At 53.9% G+C, this 14700-nt stretch overlaps 3 protein-coding genes across 3 annotated transcripts; 2 read left to right on the top strand and 1 right to left on the bottom strand.

Annotated features, from left to right (window-relative positions):
• The first annotated feature begins 133 nt into the window (after positions 1 to 133).
• LOC134563284 (claw keratin-like) lies at positions 134 to 610 on the top strand. The gene is made up of 2 exons (XM_063421155.1): positions 134 to 461; positions 510 to 610. Exons 1-2 carry the CDS (start codon positions 134 to 136, stop codon positions 608 to 610), a joined length of 429 nt encoding a protein of 142 aa, XP_063277225.1.
• A 1581-nt stretch (positions 611 to 2191) lies between these two features.
• On the bottom strand, positions 2192 to 3013 carry LOC134563318 (claw keratin-like). Its single transcript, XM_063421186.1, has one exon. It carries the CDS (start codon positions 2956 to 2958, stop codon positions 2614 to 2616), a length of 345 nt encoding a protein of 114 aa, XP_063277256.1. The 5' UTR covers positions 2959 to 3013; the 3' UTR covers positions 2192 to 2613.
• On the top strand, positions 2951 to 5552 carry LOC134563306 (claw keratin-like). Its single transcript, XM_063421177.1, has 2 exons — positions 2951 to 3085; positions 4766 to 5552. The coding sequence occupies exon 2, from the start codon at positions 4785 to 4787 to the stop codon at positions 5151 to 5153; it is 369 nt and encodes a 122-aa protein (XP_063277247.1). The 5' UTR covers positions 2951 to 3085; positions 4766 to 4784; the 3' UTR covers positions 5154 to 5552.
• Positions 5553 to 14700: the final 9148 nt, after the last annotated feature.

Below are 14700 nucleotides of genomic sequence, written 5' to 3'. Positions count from 1 at the left end.
ATGCCTGAGAGGATCCAGAGCACGTCCTGGCACACGGGCTCCACGCAGGACAGAGCCAGGAGGGATTGGGGATGAGTTCCCGGCATGAACCGTGGCTGTGCCTTGCCTTGCAGCTCTCCCTACCCGTGCAAGGATGTCCTGCTCCAGCCTGTGCGTGCCCAGCTGCGGCGTGGCCACCCCGGCCCCTCTGGCTGACACCTGCAACGAGCCCTGCGTGCGCCAGTGCCCCGACTCCACGGTGGTCATCCAGCCTCCGGCCTCGGTGGTCACCTTCCCCGGGCCCATCCTCAGCTCCTTCCCGCAGCAGAGCGCCGTGGGCTCGGCCGGAGCTCCCTACGTCGGAGCCGGCTCCGGGGGCGCCTTTGGCAGCCGTGGGGGCTACGGGGGCTGGGGCTCTGGAGTTTATGGAGGTTATGGAGGTTACGGAGGTTGGGGATATGGAGGTCGTGGGGGCTACGGGGGTTGGGGTTACGGAAGCCGTGGGGGCTACGGGGGTTGGGGTTGTGGAGGTTATGGGGGCTATGGGGGCTATGGGGGCCTTGGGGGCTGCGGCTGGGGCGGCTGGAGCAGCGGCCACCGCTACGTCAATGGCAACTGCGGGCCCTGCTAAGGCCGAGCGCGGCCTCCGAGCGAGGAGAGCTCCAGGAGAAAGCCCGGCATCCCCCGACCCGACGCTCCGTGCAAGAAACCCCCTTGGGCCCCGCCGGGCTGCGCTCCTCGGGAGCCCGGTGCCAGCTTGGGAAGCTCCTGTGCCTCGTCCCTGCCCCGCCTGAGCAGCCCCGCGGGGCTCGGCGTGCCCCGAGCGCCGAGCCCGGGCCGGGGCTGCCGCTCCCGCTGTCCCGGCTCGGCCCGGGGCCGGGACACGGCCAGCCCTTGGCCACTGCCCCGCTGCTGCTGTGCCGAGCCCCTCCTGCCCTGCCCCTGCAATAAAAGCTGTCTTGCATCGCAATCTCGACTCCTGGTTTTGCTTCATCCTCCCTTCCTGCCGCTGCCCCCAATCTCCCGGGGGTGTGCGGGGCTGTTGGAAGCCCCCCGGGCAGTGCCCCCGAGCGGGGCCTGGGCACCCTCGGCTCGGGATGTTCCAGCCGAGGCTGTGGCAGCCCCCGGGGGTCACAGCCCCCCCAGGTCCCCGTGTTCTCCGGGCTGCAGCAAACGCGGCCCTTCCCAAAGCCCGCGCTGCCGGTGGGGAAGCGCCCCGAGGCTGCGGCAGGAACTCTCAGCCAAAGCAGCAAAGCTGACAGCGCCTCTCGGGCCGGGCTTGGTGCCCTTGGAAGGTCCCTGAAATGCGGGGATGAGCTCTGCATGTCCCAGGCTCTCTGTCTGTCTGTCTGTCGGTCTGTCCAGGCTGAGGCGGCGGCAGCTGGGAAGGGAGGGATAGACCCGAGCAGATCCTGTCCCGTGTCCTCTCCACGCCAGGGAGTGACCGCAGGGTTCAGCCCCACGGAGCACAAAGCTCTCGGGACAGGAGCTTGGAGTTCCCTCCCCGCCGAGGTCCCTTCCTTTCCTTATTGATATGTGTGGAAATTCCTTCCCAGAAAAAAATAACACCAAAGCCTTCCTGGGTTTGGGATTTCCCTGGTTTATTTTGTAAGTTCACCTAGACCAGTTTTAGAGAATATAATTTCTTACTCTATCCATGTGATCGCGCTATTTCCTATGCATGCAGTATTCAGAATAAATTAAACAATATTTTAATTTTGGGGATGTAATTGCGTGCATGCAGTGTTCAGAATAAATTAAATAATAATTTAATTTTGCGGTTGTAATTGGGTGTGAGCAGGGGCAGCCGAGGGCCAGCAGGGCTGTGGGGAGTTGTCCCGCTGCTGCTCCCGGGCAGAGCCGTGTCCCCGGCGAGGGGTGGGTGACACTGGGGACCCCAGGAAGGGCCTGTGCAGGCGCAGCGGGAGCAGGCGGGGCCAGCAGCGCTCCGGGGACCCGCGGGACCCCCAGGAGAAGCGGGAGCGGGCGGCGGTGTCCGGGGGCAGGAAGGTGTGCGGGGATGGAGGCGCAGCAGCGGCGCGGGCTGGGGCTGCTCTCGCTCTCCCTGCGGGGCCGGGAGCGCCGAGAGGCGGCAGCGGGGCCGGGGCCGGGGGGGGCTGCAGCGGCTCCCCCCAATCCTCCGGGCCCCGGGGCTGCGGCAGTGCCCGGGGAATGCCCGGAGCGGGAAGGGAGGCGGCAGCGAGCCCGGGGCGGTGCCGGGGCTGCAGAGCTGGACCCGGGGCGGGCAGAGGCGGGCAGGGACAGGGGCAGAGGCCGGGCCGAGGAGCGGAGCAGGGCCTGGCTCGGGGCGAGCTGCGCTGGCCCAGCGCGGGCAGGAGGAGCCCCGGCAGTGGCGGCGCTTGTGCCGCGCCCGCAGCGGGCGGGACCGCCCGGAGGCGCGGCGGGAGCGGCGCCGGGCCCGGGGCGGCGGGCGCGGAGCAAAGAGAGAACGAGAGGCGGGAGAACATTGCAAGGCGAGGCAGCTTTTATTGGCGTGCGAGGGCAGCGGGCGCGGGGCAGCAGCGCGGGGCCCCCGCCGAGGGCTCCCTGCGGGGCCCGGGCCGCGGCGGGCGGGGATGCGCCGGGGCCGCTCCTGGAGCTCCGCCGGGGCCGGGGCCGCGCTCGGGCCGGGCCTTAGCAGGGCCCGCAGCTTCGGGAGCCGCCGCAGCTGCCCCCAAAACCTCCATAACCACCCATGCCCCCAAAGCCCCCGGAGCCGCCGGAGCCCCCAAAGCCCCCGGAGCCCCCACGGCTCCCGGCGGAGCCCCCGAAGCCGCCGCCGACGTAGGGAGCTCCGGCCGAGCCCACGGCGCTCTGCTGCGGGAAGGAGCTGAGGATGGGCCCGGGGAAGGTGACCACCGAGGCCGGAGGCTGGATGACCACCGTGGAGTCGGGGCACTGGCGCACGCAGGGCTCGTTGCAGGTGTCAGCCAGAGGGGCCGGGGTGGCCACGCCGCAGCTGGGGACACAGCAGGACATCGTTCGGACTGTTCAAGGCTTCTGCAAAACACCGCGGGGAAGAAGACGCAGAGCTGTGAGCCGGGAGTTGTGTGCAGAGAGGCACGGAGGGATCCCCGAGAGGCCTCGGAGAGCTGCGCTTACCCTGGTGAGGAGAGGAGTCAAGTGCAGGAGTGTGGATGGAGCTCTGTGGAGGAGCTCGGCTCTTTTATACAGCCCCGAGAGCCCGGGGCATTGTCCAGGGGGTGCGGACAGACCCCCCAGTAATGAGGAACTCCCCGCGCTGCCAAGCCTCGTGAAGCGAAGGGACGCAGGAAAATTCTGTCATCCCCCCATTGTGGACAGCGGGCTGGGGATGAGTGGACACGAGAGAGGCGCTGACAGGGCCGGCCGTGGCCATCATTACGTGACAGACACGGTGCTGCAGCCGCACTCAGAGCCCCAATAAAGCCTGATCTGGCCCTAATCCCTCGCTTTGCTTACCCAGAACAATCGCAGGCATCTTGAGCGCTGCCCCAGCCGTCACCCCTGTCATTAGCTGCCTTTTACGGGCTGGCAAACAGCTTGGGCACAAGGAGCAGCCGCTCTCGGGGTGTCTCCCGAGTGCCACCGACTCGCAGTGCCAGCACAAGTTGTTCATCCCAAAGTTCTGGGGTGCCCAGACACGTCTCTGAGTTGCCCCCGCTGATGGAAAATTGGGATTTCCATGTGCCAGTGTCCCTCGATGGCCACGCCGAGGGCAGAGAGCGCAGGTGGCAGCGGTGGGCAAGGCCCGGAGCGGCAGGGAAGGGGGAGAGCGGTGGGACAGCGGTGACAGAGGGGACAGCACGGGCGGTGGGACAGCGGTGACAGAGGGGACAGTACGGGAGGAACACAGGGGCAGCAGCGGCTCCTGCAGCCCCGTCTGTGGGAGCTGGTCCTGCCCGAGCCCCCCGGGAGTGCCCGGCTGGCCCCGAGGGTGGCCCAGGGGGTGCTGGCCGAGCCCCCCAGAGCCAGGACAGCCCCGGGCGGGCACTGCCGCCTCACGGGCACGGCCGGGCCGGGGCTGAGCGCGGCGGGGCTGGGCACAGGCCGGTGCCAAAGGATGCTCGGCGTTGTGTGTGAGGAGCGTGAGGGATTAGGGCCGGCTCAGGGTTTATTGGGCTGCAGCAGCAGCGTGGCTGTCATGTAATGATGGCCCACGGCCCGCCCTCCCCTCGCCTCCCATGGGTGCCGGGCACCTTTCCTCACCAATATCTCCAAAAAGGGAAGGAATGACCAAGAAGTGTCCCCCATCATTAGCTGTGTCATTGAACTTGTCAGCTGGAATTGCTAATTACTGGCGGGTTGCCCCCACGTCCCGGCCCGTGCCCCGGGCTCTTGGGGATGTATAAAAGGTGCGAGGGCTCCACAGGGCTGCATCCAGCTCCCTCCGCTCTTCTCTGCTCATTGATCGCTCCGGTGAGTGCGAGTCCTCCCTCCGTCCCTCCTTCCTCCCCTGCGCCTCTCCCGGGGCCTCTCCGGCTCTGGATTTCCCGGGGAATCTTTGTCCCCGCGCCCCGACAGCTCTGGCAGGGCAGAGTTGGGGTGCTCGGGGTTCCAGCCCCGGCCTCAGCTCCTCGGGGAGCCTGGGCATGCGGGGGTGGGAGTTTTCCTTCATTGCCACGGGCAGGCCGGAGCCGGACACGGTGAGGGCAGCGGGGGATGCAAGGAACCATTTCAGGGATTTGCTGGGAGTGCCTGGGGTGATCCAGAGCGCGTCCCGGCCCGCGGGGTGCAGGCGGGACAGAGCCGGGAGGGACTGGGGATGAGTTCCCGACATGAACCGTGGCTGTGCCTTGCCTTGCAGCTCTCCCTGCCCGTCAAGGATGTCCTGCTCCAGCCTGTGCGTGCCCAGCTGCGGCGTGGCCACCCCGGCCCCTCTGGCTGACACCTGCAACCAGCCCTGCGTGCGCCAGTGCCCCGACTCCACGGTGGTCATCCAGCCTCCGGCCTCGGTGGTCACCTTCCCCGGGCCCATCCTCAGCTCCTTCCCGCAGCACAGCGCCGTGGGCTCGGCCGGAGCTCCCTACGTCGGAGCCGGCTCCGGGGGCTCCTTTGGGGGCCGCGGGGGTTCTGGGGGCTCCGGCGGCTCCGGGGGTTATGGGGGCTTTGGAGGCTTTGGTGGCTTTGGGGGCTCTGGGGGCAGCTGCGGCCGCGGTTCCCGCTCCCTCGGGGGTTTCTGCGGGCCCTGCTAAGGCCCCGATCCCCCGCAGCTCGGTGCTGCCCGTGCCCGCGGGACGCACCCCCGGCCCCCGCTGTCCACCCGGGCCGGGCCGGAGCTGCCGCCGCTGCTCGGGGCTGGCCCGGCAGCCCCGGGATCTGCGGGGTCGCTGTCGCCTGCCAGGGTGACCCTGCAGAGCCTCGGGGGCTCCCGGCGCTGCCCCCAGAGCTGCCCCCTCTCCTCGCTGCCGGCTCGGCCGAGGCTGTGCCCACCCCCGAGCCCCCCAGGCCGCCCTGGCGCGGGGGGAGCTCCGCGCTGCAGCCCCGGTGCTGCCTCGGGGTCTCCGCGTTCGCAGCGCGGTGCTGCTGTGCTGGTTTGTGTCTCGCTGCCGCTGCCTGTGGCCTTTCCCATCCTTAAATAAAGGATCTGCATTGCATAAAGGATTTCTGTTGTCATGGGTTTCTTCATCCTGGCTGGAAATCGGGCTCTGAGGGAGGGATGGTGTGAAATGTCCCATCGTGGGGTCAGTCACGGGGTGGTTTGGGTTGGAAGGGACCTCAAACCTCATCCTGTCCCCCTCTGCCATTATCAGGGACATTTCCACTGTCCCAGAGTGCTCCAAACCCTGTCCAGCCTGGCCTTGGGGACCTCCAGGGATGGGACAATAACTTGGATTTTGGTTGGGTTTTGTGGGTTGGCTGCTCTGATTTCCCGTGGGAAATTTCCCCGTGGGCTGGGATATGTTCAGGTGGGAAAGACCTCCGAGATCATAATTCAATTTTCAGAGCTCTGAGTGCCCTGTCCAGCTTTTCCCTGGACAATTCTAGGGATGGGACAATAACCTGGATTTTGGTTGGTTTTATTGATTTGCTGCTCTGATTTCCCGTGTTGGGCTGGGACATGTTCAAGTGGGAAAGACCTCCGAGATCATAATTCAATTTTCAGACCTCTGAGTGCCCTCTCCAGCTGTTCCCTGGACAATTCCAGGGGTGGGGAACTCCAAACCTCCTCTGGGCAGCCCCTTCCACTCCTAACCACTTTTCCCGGGCACAAATTCTTCCCCAGACGAAGCTCAAAAATCAACATTTATTGAGCGCCCCACGAATGAGCAGGGCCCGTTCTAATTGTACCACACAAAGGATGGAAATTATTCATTATCCCTATTCCAAAGGACAGAAATGAAGAGAAAAACATAAATTAATTCCTTTATTCCTTCAGCAAAAAGTCACAATGCCTTCACTTTTTTTTCCCACAGTGGATAATTTTAGCAGTTCAAAGCACCTCTCAGACGCCCATAACTGTTTTATGCATTTATAGGCTGTTATTAATCTATTTAAAGTTTAATTCTCTTTTCAGCTGCTTCATTATTGAAAAAAAGAGTCACTTCAAAGGCAGGAGTCGAGGCAGTCCGGTCTTTGCTTTAGTCAGAATTTATTTTATTTATTTGAGCCTTTCAATGTTTTCATTCAGAACTGCCTCGTCTCCTCATCCCCCAAATCTGGATTTATCTCTGGTTTTATTTTTAGACTCCTCGGAGTGAACGAAATATTAAATTAAATTAAAATTCCGTGAATTTTAACTCTTTATTTAACTGGACTGCTGGTAATTAAATCAGCCTGTGGGGCTGAGACAACAGAATTTATTTTATTTTCACGTGGTTTTACTTGTGCATCTTTCCGGTTTTTATTTGGGAATTTGTCTAGGACTTCCCAGATTTTACTGATTAGAGAAAATATTGAAATTATGACCAGTTGCAGCTAAATTTAGAGACCAGATTGAAGCTTGAGCTGTGCTTCTGAATGGATAAATTCATCCAAAATTGATCAAAAGTCTTGGGAAAGCTCCAGCCTGAGATTTGCTGGAAATGCAACTCCCAGTTTTACTGGGAAAGGTTTTCGATGAATTTTGGGCTCGTATTTTTGCACCCTGGGAATTTCACCCTTCCAACGGAGCCCGGAGTGAAGGGAAAATTACATTTTCTGCTCGGGAAAGTGAAATTTTCTGCCCTGGAAAGTGAAATTTTTCTGCTCGGGAAAGTGACATTTTCTGCTCGAGTCTGGGAAGATGGGGAAAAATAAAATAAAATAAAATAAAATAAAATAAAATAAAATAAAATAAAATAAAATAAAATAAAATAAAATAAAATAAAATAAAATAAAATAAAATAAAATAAAATAAAATAAAATAAAATAAAATAAAATAAAATAAAGGAAACCAGAGCGTTTTGGGGGAAGCTTCACAGGAACCCCGAGTCGGGAATTCCCGTCGGGAATTCCGTCATCAATTCCCCGCAGGCTCAGCAGGGGCAGCAGCAGTTTTGATATAATATTAAAAATAACATTAAAAACACGAGCGAAGGCAGCGGAGTGATGCAAGATCTTTTAATGAGAGCAAGAGGAAGTTCCAGCTTGGAGTAGCGCAGACATACACCCAGGAGTAGCTACACCTCGCAGCAGAGGTTCGGGGAGCAGAGCCGCTGGTGGGGAGGAGCCGCAGCCACGCCGGGCTCCCGCCCCTCCTACTCCGCACTTACACCTCGGAGCACACAACACCCCCATCCCCAAACACTGAGAAAGAACAGCAAAAAACACCAAAAAAAGGCGAATTAATCAGAATAACAGCGGGCATGGAAGAGATCCCGAACCCTCAGGATCCGCCACGGAGTAAAATCCACCCGGGAGGCTCCAGCGCGGATTTTGGGGCTTTTCCCCCCGCGCTGGCTCAGCACTGGTAGCAGGGGTAGCAGCTGCCGTAGGAGCATCTCTGGAAGTAGCGGGCCGGGAAGGGCGAGCAGTAGCGGGGGCTGAAGGAGGGGCAGCAGTCGCGGTAGCCCCAGAGGCGCCCGGAGTAGCCCTGGTAGCCGCAGGGGCTGCCGCAGTCCCAGGCGCGGGAGGCGAAGGCGCTGCCCAAGGCGCAGGGGGAGCCGCAGGGATCCTCGCACTGCCGCTGGTAGCAGAAAGTCATCGTGGGGCTGGCGGGGACGCGGGGCTGCGGGAGCGAGAGGAAAAGGCGTGAGGGGCGTGCGGACAGCGAGGAAAGCGCGAGGAAAGCGCGAGTAAAGTGCGAGGAAAGTGCGAGGAAAGTGCAAGGAAAGCGCGAGGAAAGCGCAAGAAAAGCGCGAGGAAAGCGTGAGGAAAGAGTGAAGAAAGCACGAGGAAAGCGCAAGTAAATCGCGAGTAAAGGGCAAGGAAAGAGTGAGGAAAGCACGAGAAAAGCGCAAGGAAAGCGCAAGGAAAGCGCGAGTAAAGGGCAAGGAAAGCGTGAGGAAAGCGCGAGGAAAGCGCGAGTAAAGTGCAAGGAAAGCGTGAGGAAAGCCCAAGGAAAGCGCGAGTAAAGGGCAAGGAAAGCGTGAGGAAAGCACGAGAAAAGCGCAAGGAAAGCGCGAGTAAAGTGCAAGGAAAGCGCGAGGAAAGCACGAGGAAAGTGCGAGGAAAGTGCGAGGAAAGGGTGAAGAAAGCAAGAGGAAAGCGCGAGTAAAACGCGAGTAAAGGGCAAGGAAAGCGTGAGGAAAGCCCGAGGAAAGCGCGAGGAAAGCCCGAGAAAAGCGCGAGGAAAGGGCAAGTAAAGGGCGAGGAAAGGGTGAGGAAAGGCCGAGAAAAGCGCAAGGAAAGCCCGAGAAAAGCGCGAGAAAAGCGCGAGTAAAGCACGAGGAAAGCGCGAGGAAAGTGCGAGTAAAGGGTGAAGAAAGCACAACGAAAGCGCAAGTAAATCGCTAGTAAAGGGCAGGGAAAGCGAGAGTAAAGCACGAGGAAAGGGCGAGTAAAGGCTGCGGGCCAGGGAGGGAGGGCGAACGCACAGCCCGGGGCCCTCCCGCAGCCCTCCAGCCCCGCTTTGGGGCCGATTCCTCCCCCGATGCTCCTTCCTGAGCTTCCCCGCACGGCCCCGCTGGAAAACGGGGCTGGGAACCGCGAGCCTGAGTCCAAGCAGGGCCGGGAAATCCTCAGAGCTGCGCTGGGGGAAAAAACAAAAAAAAAACCCAAAAAACCCCCAAATTCCCCAAAAACCCCCAAAATACCCCCCAAAAAATACCCCCAAAAAACCTGGAGGGAAAAGGGGATCCGTGCAGGGCCGGGGCTGTTTCAAAGGCTCAAATATTAAAAGCCCAGCGAGGAAAGATTGTTTAGAGCGGGGATAACTCCTAAGGCACCGCCTCAACTCCCTTTGGCTGCGGCGTTTGTGGATTAGTGGGGAAAAGAAAAAGAGAAAGGAAAATAAAATGGAAAATAAAATGGAAAATAAAAGGGAAATGAGAATGAGAATGAGAATGAGAATGAGAATAAAGAGGAATAGAAATAGGAATAGAAATAGAAATAGAAATAGGAATAGAAATAGAAATAGAAATAGAAATAGAAATAGAAATAGAAATAGAAATAGAAATAGAAATAGAAATAGAAATAGAAATAGAAATAGAAATAGAAATAGAAATAGAAATAGAAATAGAAATAGAAATAGAAATAGAAATAGAAATAGAAATAGAAATAGAAATAGAAATAGAAATAGAAATAGAAATTTTATTTTGGGAGGGGGGATCGGGTCCGGCCCGCAGATCCTTCAGGAATTTGGTGCTTTTGGGAAAAGCCCGTGAGAGGATGGAAACCAGGGAGAGGAGAGAAGGATGAACCCAACTTTAGAGCCTCTGGGGAAAGGTCCCACCTAAATCTCCCCGATTAATAATAAATAACCCCCGAAATAACCCATAATATCCTCAATAAACCATTTCTAGATAAACCAAACTCCTGCATTTAGCAGCCTCTTAATTCCCCATTTTTAACAAAACCCGCAAATCGCTTCTAGAACACAACCCGGAATGGAATTGCCTGAACGGAATAAATAAAATTAAATTCGGAAATTTAATTTCCACCCCGCTGCGGCAAAGCCCGGCAGCAAAGCCCGCCTTAAGCCCGGCTTACCACGCTGAGCAGGATCCGAGGCTGAAGCTGAGTGCAGAGCTGGGGTTCCGCTCCCTTTTATACATTTATCTGCCCGGGTGAATTAATTAAACTCCTTCTCATCACATCCCCGCGCGTCATCCCCGCAGCTGATGCGGTTGTTTTTCCTCGTCCCGGGCTCCTTACTCAGCTCCCGGCTGCCAAAAAGATGAGTTCGCTCCTCTCTCCCCTTTCATGTCCCACGGTTCAATTACGATCTGCGGAATTCGGGTGGCGAAATTGGAGCTGGAGCAGGAAAAGGAAGGGATGGGGAGCGGGGTTAAGGGATGCGCGCAATCCCAAATTCGGGGTGAATGGGGCAATTTGTGGAAGCTGCGATGACGCTGGGTCTGTCTGAGGGAGGAAGAATTTCAATTATTTTTCAAGAATTTATTGAAAATATTGAAATAATTTTATGTTTGGGTTTATTTGGAAATCGCGTTTTTAGGCCAGAATATTTATATTATTTTTGTTTATATTTAAAAAATATTATTAAATAATTCGACCCAAATTCCTCAGCTGTAGAAAGAAATGTGGATCCTTTTCCATGCAAGACTGGAAATACATTTGAATAAAACCAGACATCGATGACTTAAACGAACCTTAGAGCAGGTAAAACCCCCCCAAAATCCAAATTATTTCAAGCAGAAATAACGATATTTGAAACCTCTGGGTTTATTTTGAAATCTCCAGGCGTGTTCTATGAAATTCGCTCACAAACTCAATTTCCTGCAGAGCCAGCCCGAGCCAGGCAAATTTCGCTGGCTCCTAAAAAAAAAGAGGTGTTTGTTTCCAAAAAGATCAGAAAACGATTGGCTCGGGGGTTCCTGAGAAGGAGAAAGATTAAAAATAAAATAAAATAAAATAAAATAAAATAAAATAAAATAAAATAAAATAAAATAAAATAAAATAAAATAAAATAAAATAAAATAAAATAAAATAAAATAAAATAAAATAAAAAGAATTTTTAAAAAACGACAAAAGCCCACCAAAAAAACCCCCAAAATTAAAGATTTACCTCTGTAATAATTTCAATTTTCCCCAGAAATCCCCCAAACCCTAACCACGGTTTAATGCAAATTCTTCCTCATGTTCTTGAGGTGTTTAATTCGCGCTAATGAAGGTGAATAATGGGGCTTCCCCCTGACCTTCACCTCCCAGCCCTGGTTTGCTGTTTACTCCATCCCAGGGTGGATAATGACAGGCAGCAATTCTGGGCCTTTCTCTGCCTTTGGAGTATCAAAGCCTTCATTAAATATTATTATTATTATTATTATAAATATTATTAAATATTTTCGGGCACAAAGAGATTTATTATTTCAATATTAACTCCGGGTTGCTTCACCCCGCTCTTATGTAATCCCCTCCTGTTTCCTGTGTCATTCACTCGGAATTGCGGCTCCGGGAGGGTTTTATTTGTCCCCCCTCTAAAAATAAATCCCATTCCTTTTCGATGCTTTGCAGGCCAATTTTGGGGCTGAATCAATAATTCAGTAAATAATAATTCAATAAAGCCCCAGGAAATGTTGGGAGGGATGGGCAGCGTCCTTTGGGGTTACGAAATTCACAAAAAACAGAGGTCGAGCGTCCCTTCCGTGAGTGTTCCAAGGGAAAATAAAATAAAATAAAATGAATAAAATATGAAATGAAATGAAATGAAATGAAATGAAATGAAATGAAATGAAATAAAATGAAATGAAATGAAATGAAATGAAATAAAATAATAAAAAAATAAAATAAAATATGAAATGAAATGAAATGAAATGAAATAGAATAGAATAGAATAAAATAAAATAAAATAAAATAAAATAAAATAAAATAAAATAAAATAAAATAAAATAAAATAAAATAAAATAAAATAAAATAAAATAAAATAAAATAAAATAAAATAAAAAAAGCACAAGGAAGCTCTCCCGGAGCTGCCGGGTCTGGAATTCCGCCGGACTTTGCTGATGCCGCGCTCCAAAGCGCGGACTCAGCGCGGCGATAGCGCGGTTTGATTGCCCCGGGAGGTTCCGGGATCAAAGGGACCGGGCGGGGCCGGACACCTCACCGGGAGCTTGGGGACACCGCGACATCGATGAGGGCAGGACAAGGGGCTGGAAATTGGGGCTGGGCCGGGCCCGGGAGCTGCATAAAAACCCCGCAAATCCTGCGGAGAGAACAATCCCTGCTCCTCCTTCTCACTGCAGACCACGGTAAGCGGGGCAGACCGGGGAAATTCAATTTTTATTTTTATTTTTATTTTTATTTTTATTTTTATTTTTATTTTTATTTTTATTTTTATTTTTGTTTTTATTTTTTAATTTTTTAATTTTTTAATTTTTATTTTTATTTTTATTTTTATTTTTATTTTTTAAAATTTTGTAATTCTTGTTCTTGTCCTTATTCTTATTCTTATTCTTATTCTTATTCTTATTCTTATTCTTATTCTTATTCTTATTCTCATTCTCATTCTCATTCTCATTCTCATTCTCATTCTCATTCTCATTCTCATTCTCATTCTCATTCTCATTTCCCTTTTATTTTCCATTTTATTTTCCTTTCTCTTTTTCTTTTCCCGCTAATCCACAAACGCCGCAGCCAAAGGGAGTTGAGGCGGTGCCTTAGGAGTTATCCCCGCTCTAAACAATCTTTCCTCGCTGGGCTTTTAATATTTGAGCCTTTGAAACAGCCCCGGCCCTGCACGGATCCCCTTTTCCCTCCAGGTTTTTTGGGGGTATTTTTGGGGTATTTTTTGGGGGGTATTTTGGGGGTTTTTGGGGAATTTTGGGGTTTTTTGGGGTTTTTTTTTGGTTTTTTCCCCCCGCGCAGCTCTGAGCATTTCCCGGCCCTGCTTGGACTCAGGCTCGAGGTTCCCAGCCCCGTTTTCCAGCGGGACCGTGCGGGGAAGCTCAGGAAGGAGCATCAGGGGGAGGAATCAGCCCCAAAGCGGGGCTGGAGGGCTGCGGGAGGGCCCCGGGCTGTGCGTTCGCCCTCCCTCCCTGGCCCGCAGCCTTTACTCGCGCTTTCCTCGGGCTTTACTCGCGCTTTACTCTCGCTTTCCTCGCGCTTTCCTCGCGCTTTCCTCACCCTTTCCTTGCCCTTTACTCGCACTTTCCTCGCGCTTTCCTCATGCTTTCCTCGCGCTTTCCTCATGCTTTCCTCACGCTTTCCTTGCCCTTTACTCGCCCTTTACTCGTGTTTTCCTTGCGGTTTCCTCGCCCTTTACTCGCGCTTTACTCGCGCTTTTCTCGGGTTTTCCTTGCCCTTAACTCGCGCTTTACTCAGGCTTTCCTCAGGCTTTCCTCGCGCTTTTCTCGCGCTTTCCTTGCCCTTTACTCGCGCTTTACTCGCGCTTTTCTCAGGTTTTCCTTGCCCTTTACTCGCACTTTACTCAGGCTTTCCTCGCGCTTTCCTCGCGCTTTTCTTGCGCTTTCCTTGCCCTTTCCTCGCGCTTTCCTCGCCCTTTCCTCGCGCTTTCCTTGCATTTTCCTCGCGCTTTCCTTGCCCTTTACTCGCGCTTTTCTTGCGCTTTCCTCGTGCTTTCTTCACCCTTTACTCGCACTTTCCTCGCGCTTTCCTCACGCTTTCCTCATGCTTTCCTTGCCCTTTACTCGCGCTTTCCTCACTCTTTCCTCGCGCTTTTCTCGGGCTTTTCTCGCACTTTCCTCGCGCTTTCCTCGCTGTCCGCACGCCCCTCACGCCTTTTCCTCTCGCTCCCGCAGCCCCGCGTCCCCGGCAGCCCCACGATGACTTTCTGCTACCAGCGGCAGTGCGAGGATCCCTGCGGCTCCCCCTGCGCCTTGGGCAGCGCCTTCGCCTCCCGCGCCTGGGACTGCGGCAGCCCCTGCGGCTACCAGGGCTACTCCGGGCGCCTCTGGGGCTACCGCGACTGCTGCCCCTCCTTCAGCCCCCGCTACTGCTCGCCCTTCCCGGCCCGCTACTTCCAGAGATGCTCCTACGGCAGCTGCTACCCCTGCTACCAGTGCTGAGCCAGCGCGGGGGGAAAAGCCCCAAAATCCGCGCTGGAGCCTCCCGGGTGGATTTTACTCCGTGGCGGATCCTGAGGGTTCGGGATCTCTTCCATGCCCGCTGTTATTCTGATTCATTCGCCTTTTTTTGGTGTTTTTTGCTGTTCTTTCTCAGTGTTTGGGGATGGGGGTGTTGTGTGCTCCGAGGTGTAAGTGCGGAGTAGGAGGGGCGGGAGCCCGGCGTGGCTGCGGCTCCTCCCCAACAGCGGCTCTGCTCCCCGAACCTCTGCTGCGAGGTGTAGCTACTCCTCGGTGTATGTCTGCGCTACTCCAAGCTGGAACTTCCTCTTGCTCTCATTAAAAGATCTTGCATCACTCCGCTGCCTTCGCTCGTGTTTTTAATGTTATTTTTAATATTATATTTAACAATTATTAAATATATTATATTTAATAATTATTAAATATATGATTATACACTTTATATATAATATTATAAAACATAAAACATAAAACATATAATATATAATATATAACATATAGCATACAATATTATATATTATACATTATATATTATACATTATATATTATACATTATATATTATACATTATACATTACATATTATATATTATATATTATATAATATATATTATATATTATATATTATATATTATATATTATTTATTATTTATTATTTATTAT

Source organism: Prinia subflava, chromosome 35 (genome assembly GCF_021018805.1).
Source record: "Prinia subflava isolate CZ2003 ecotype Zambia chromosome 35, Cam_Psub_1.2, whole genome shotgun sequence".
NCBI classification, from domain to species: domain Eukaryota; kingdom Metazoa; phylum Chordata; class Aves; order Passeriformes; family Cisticolidae; genus Prinia; species Prinia subflava.
This window is presented reverse-complemented; position numbering and strand designations above follow the sequence as displayed.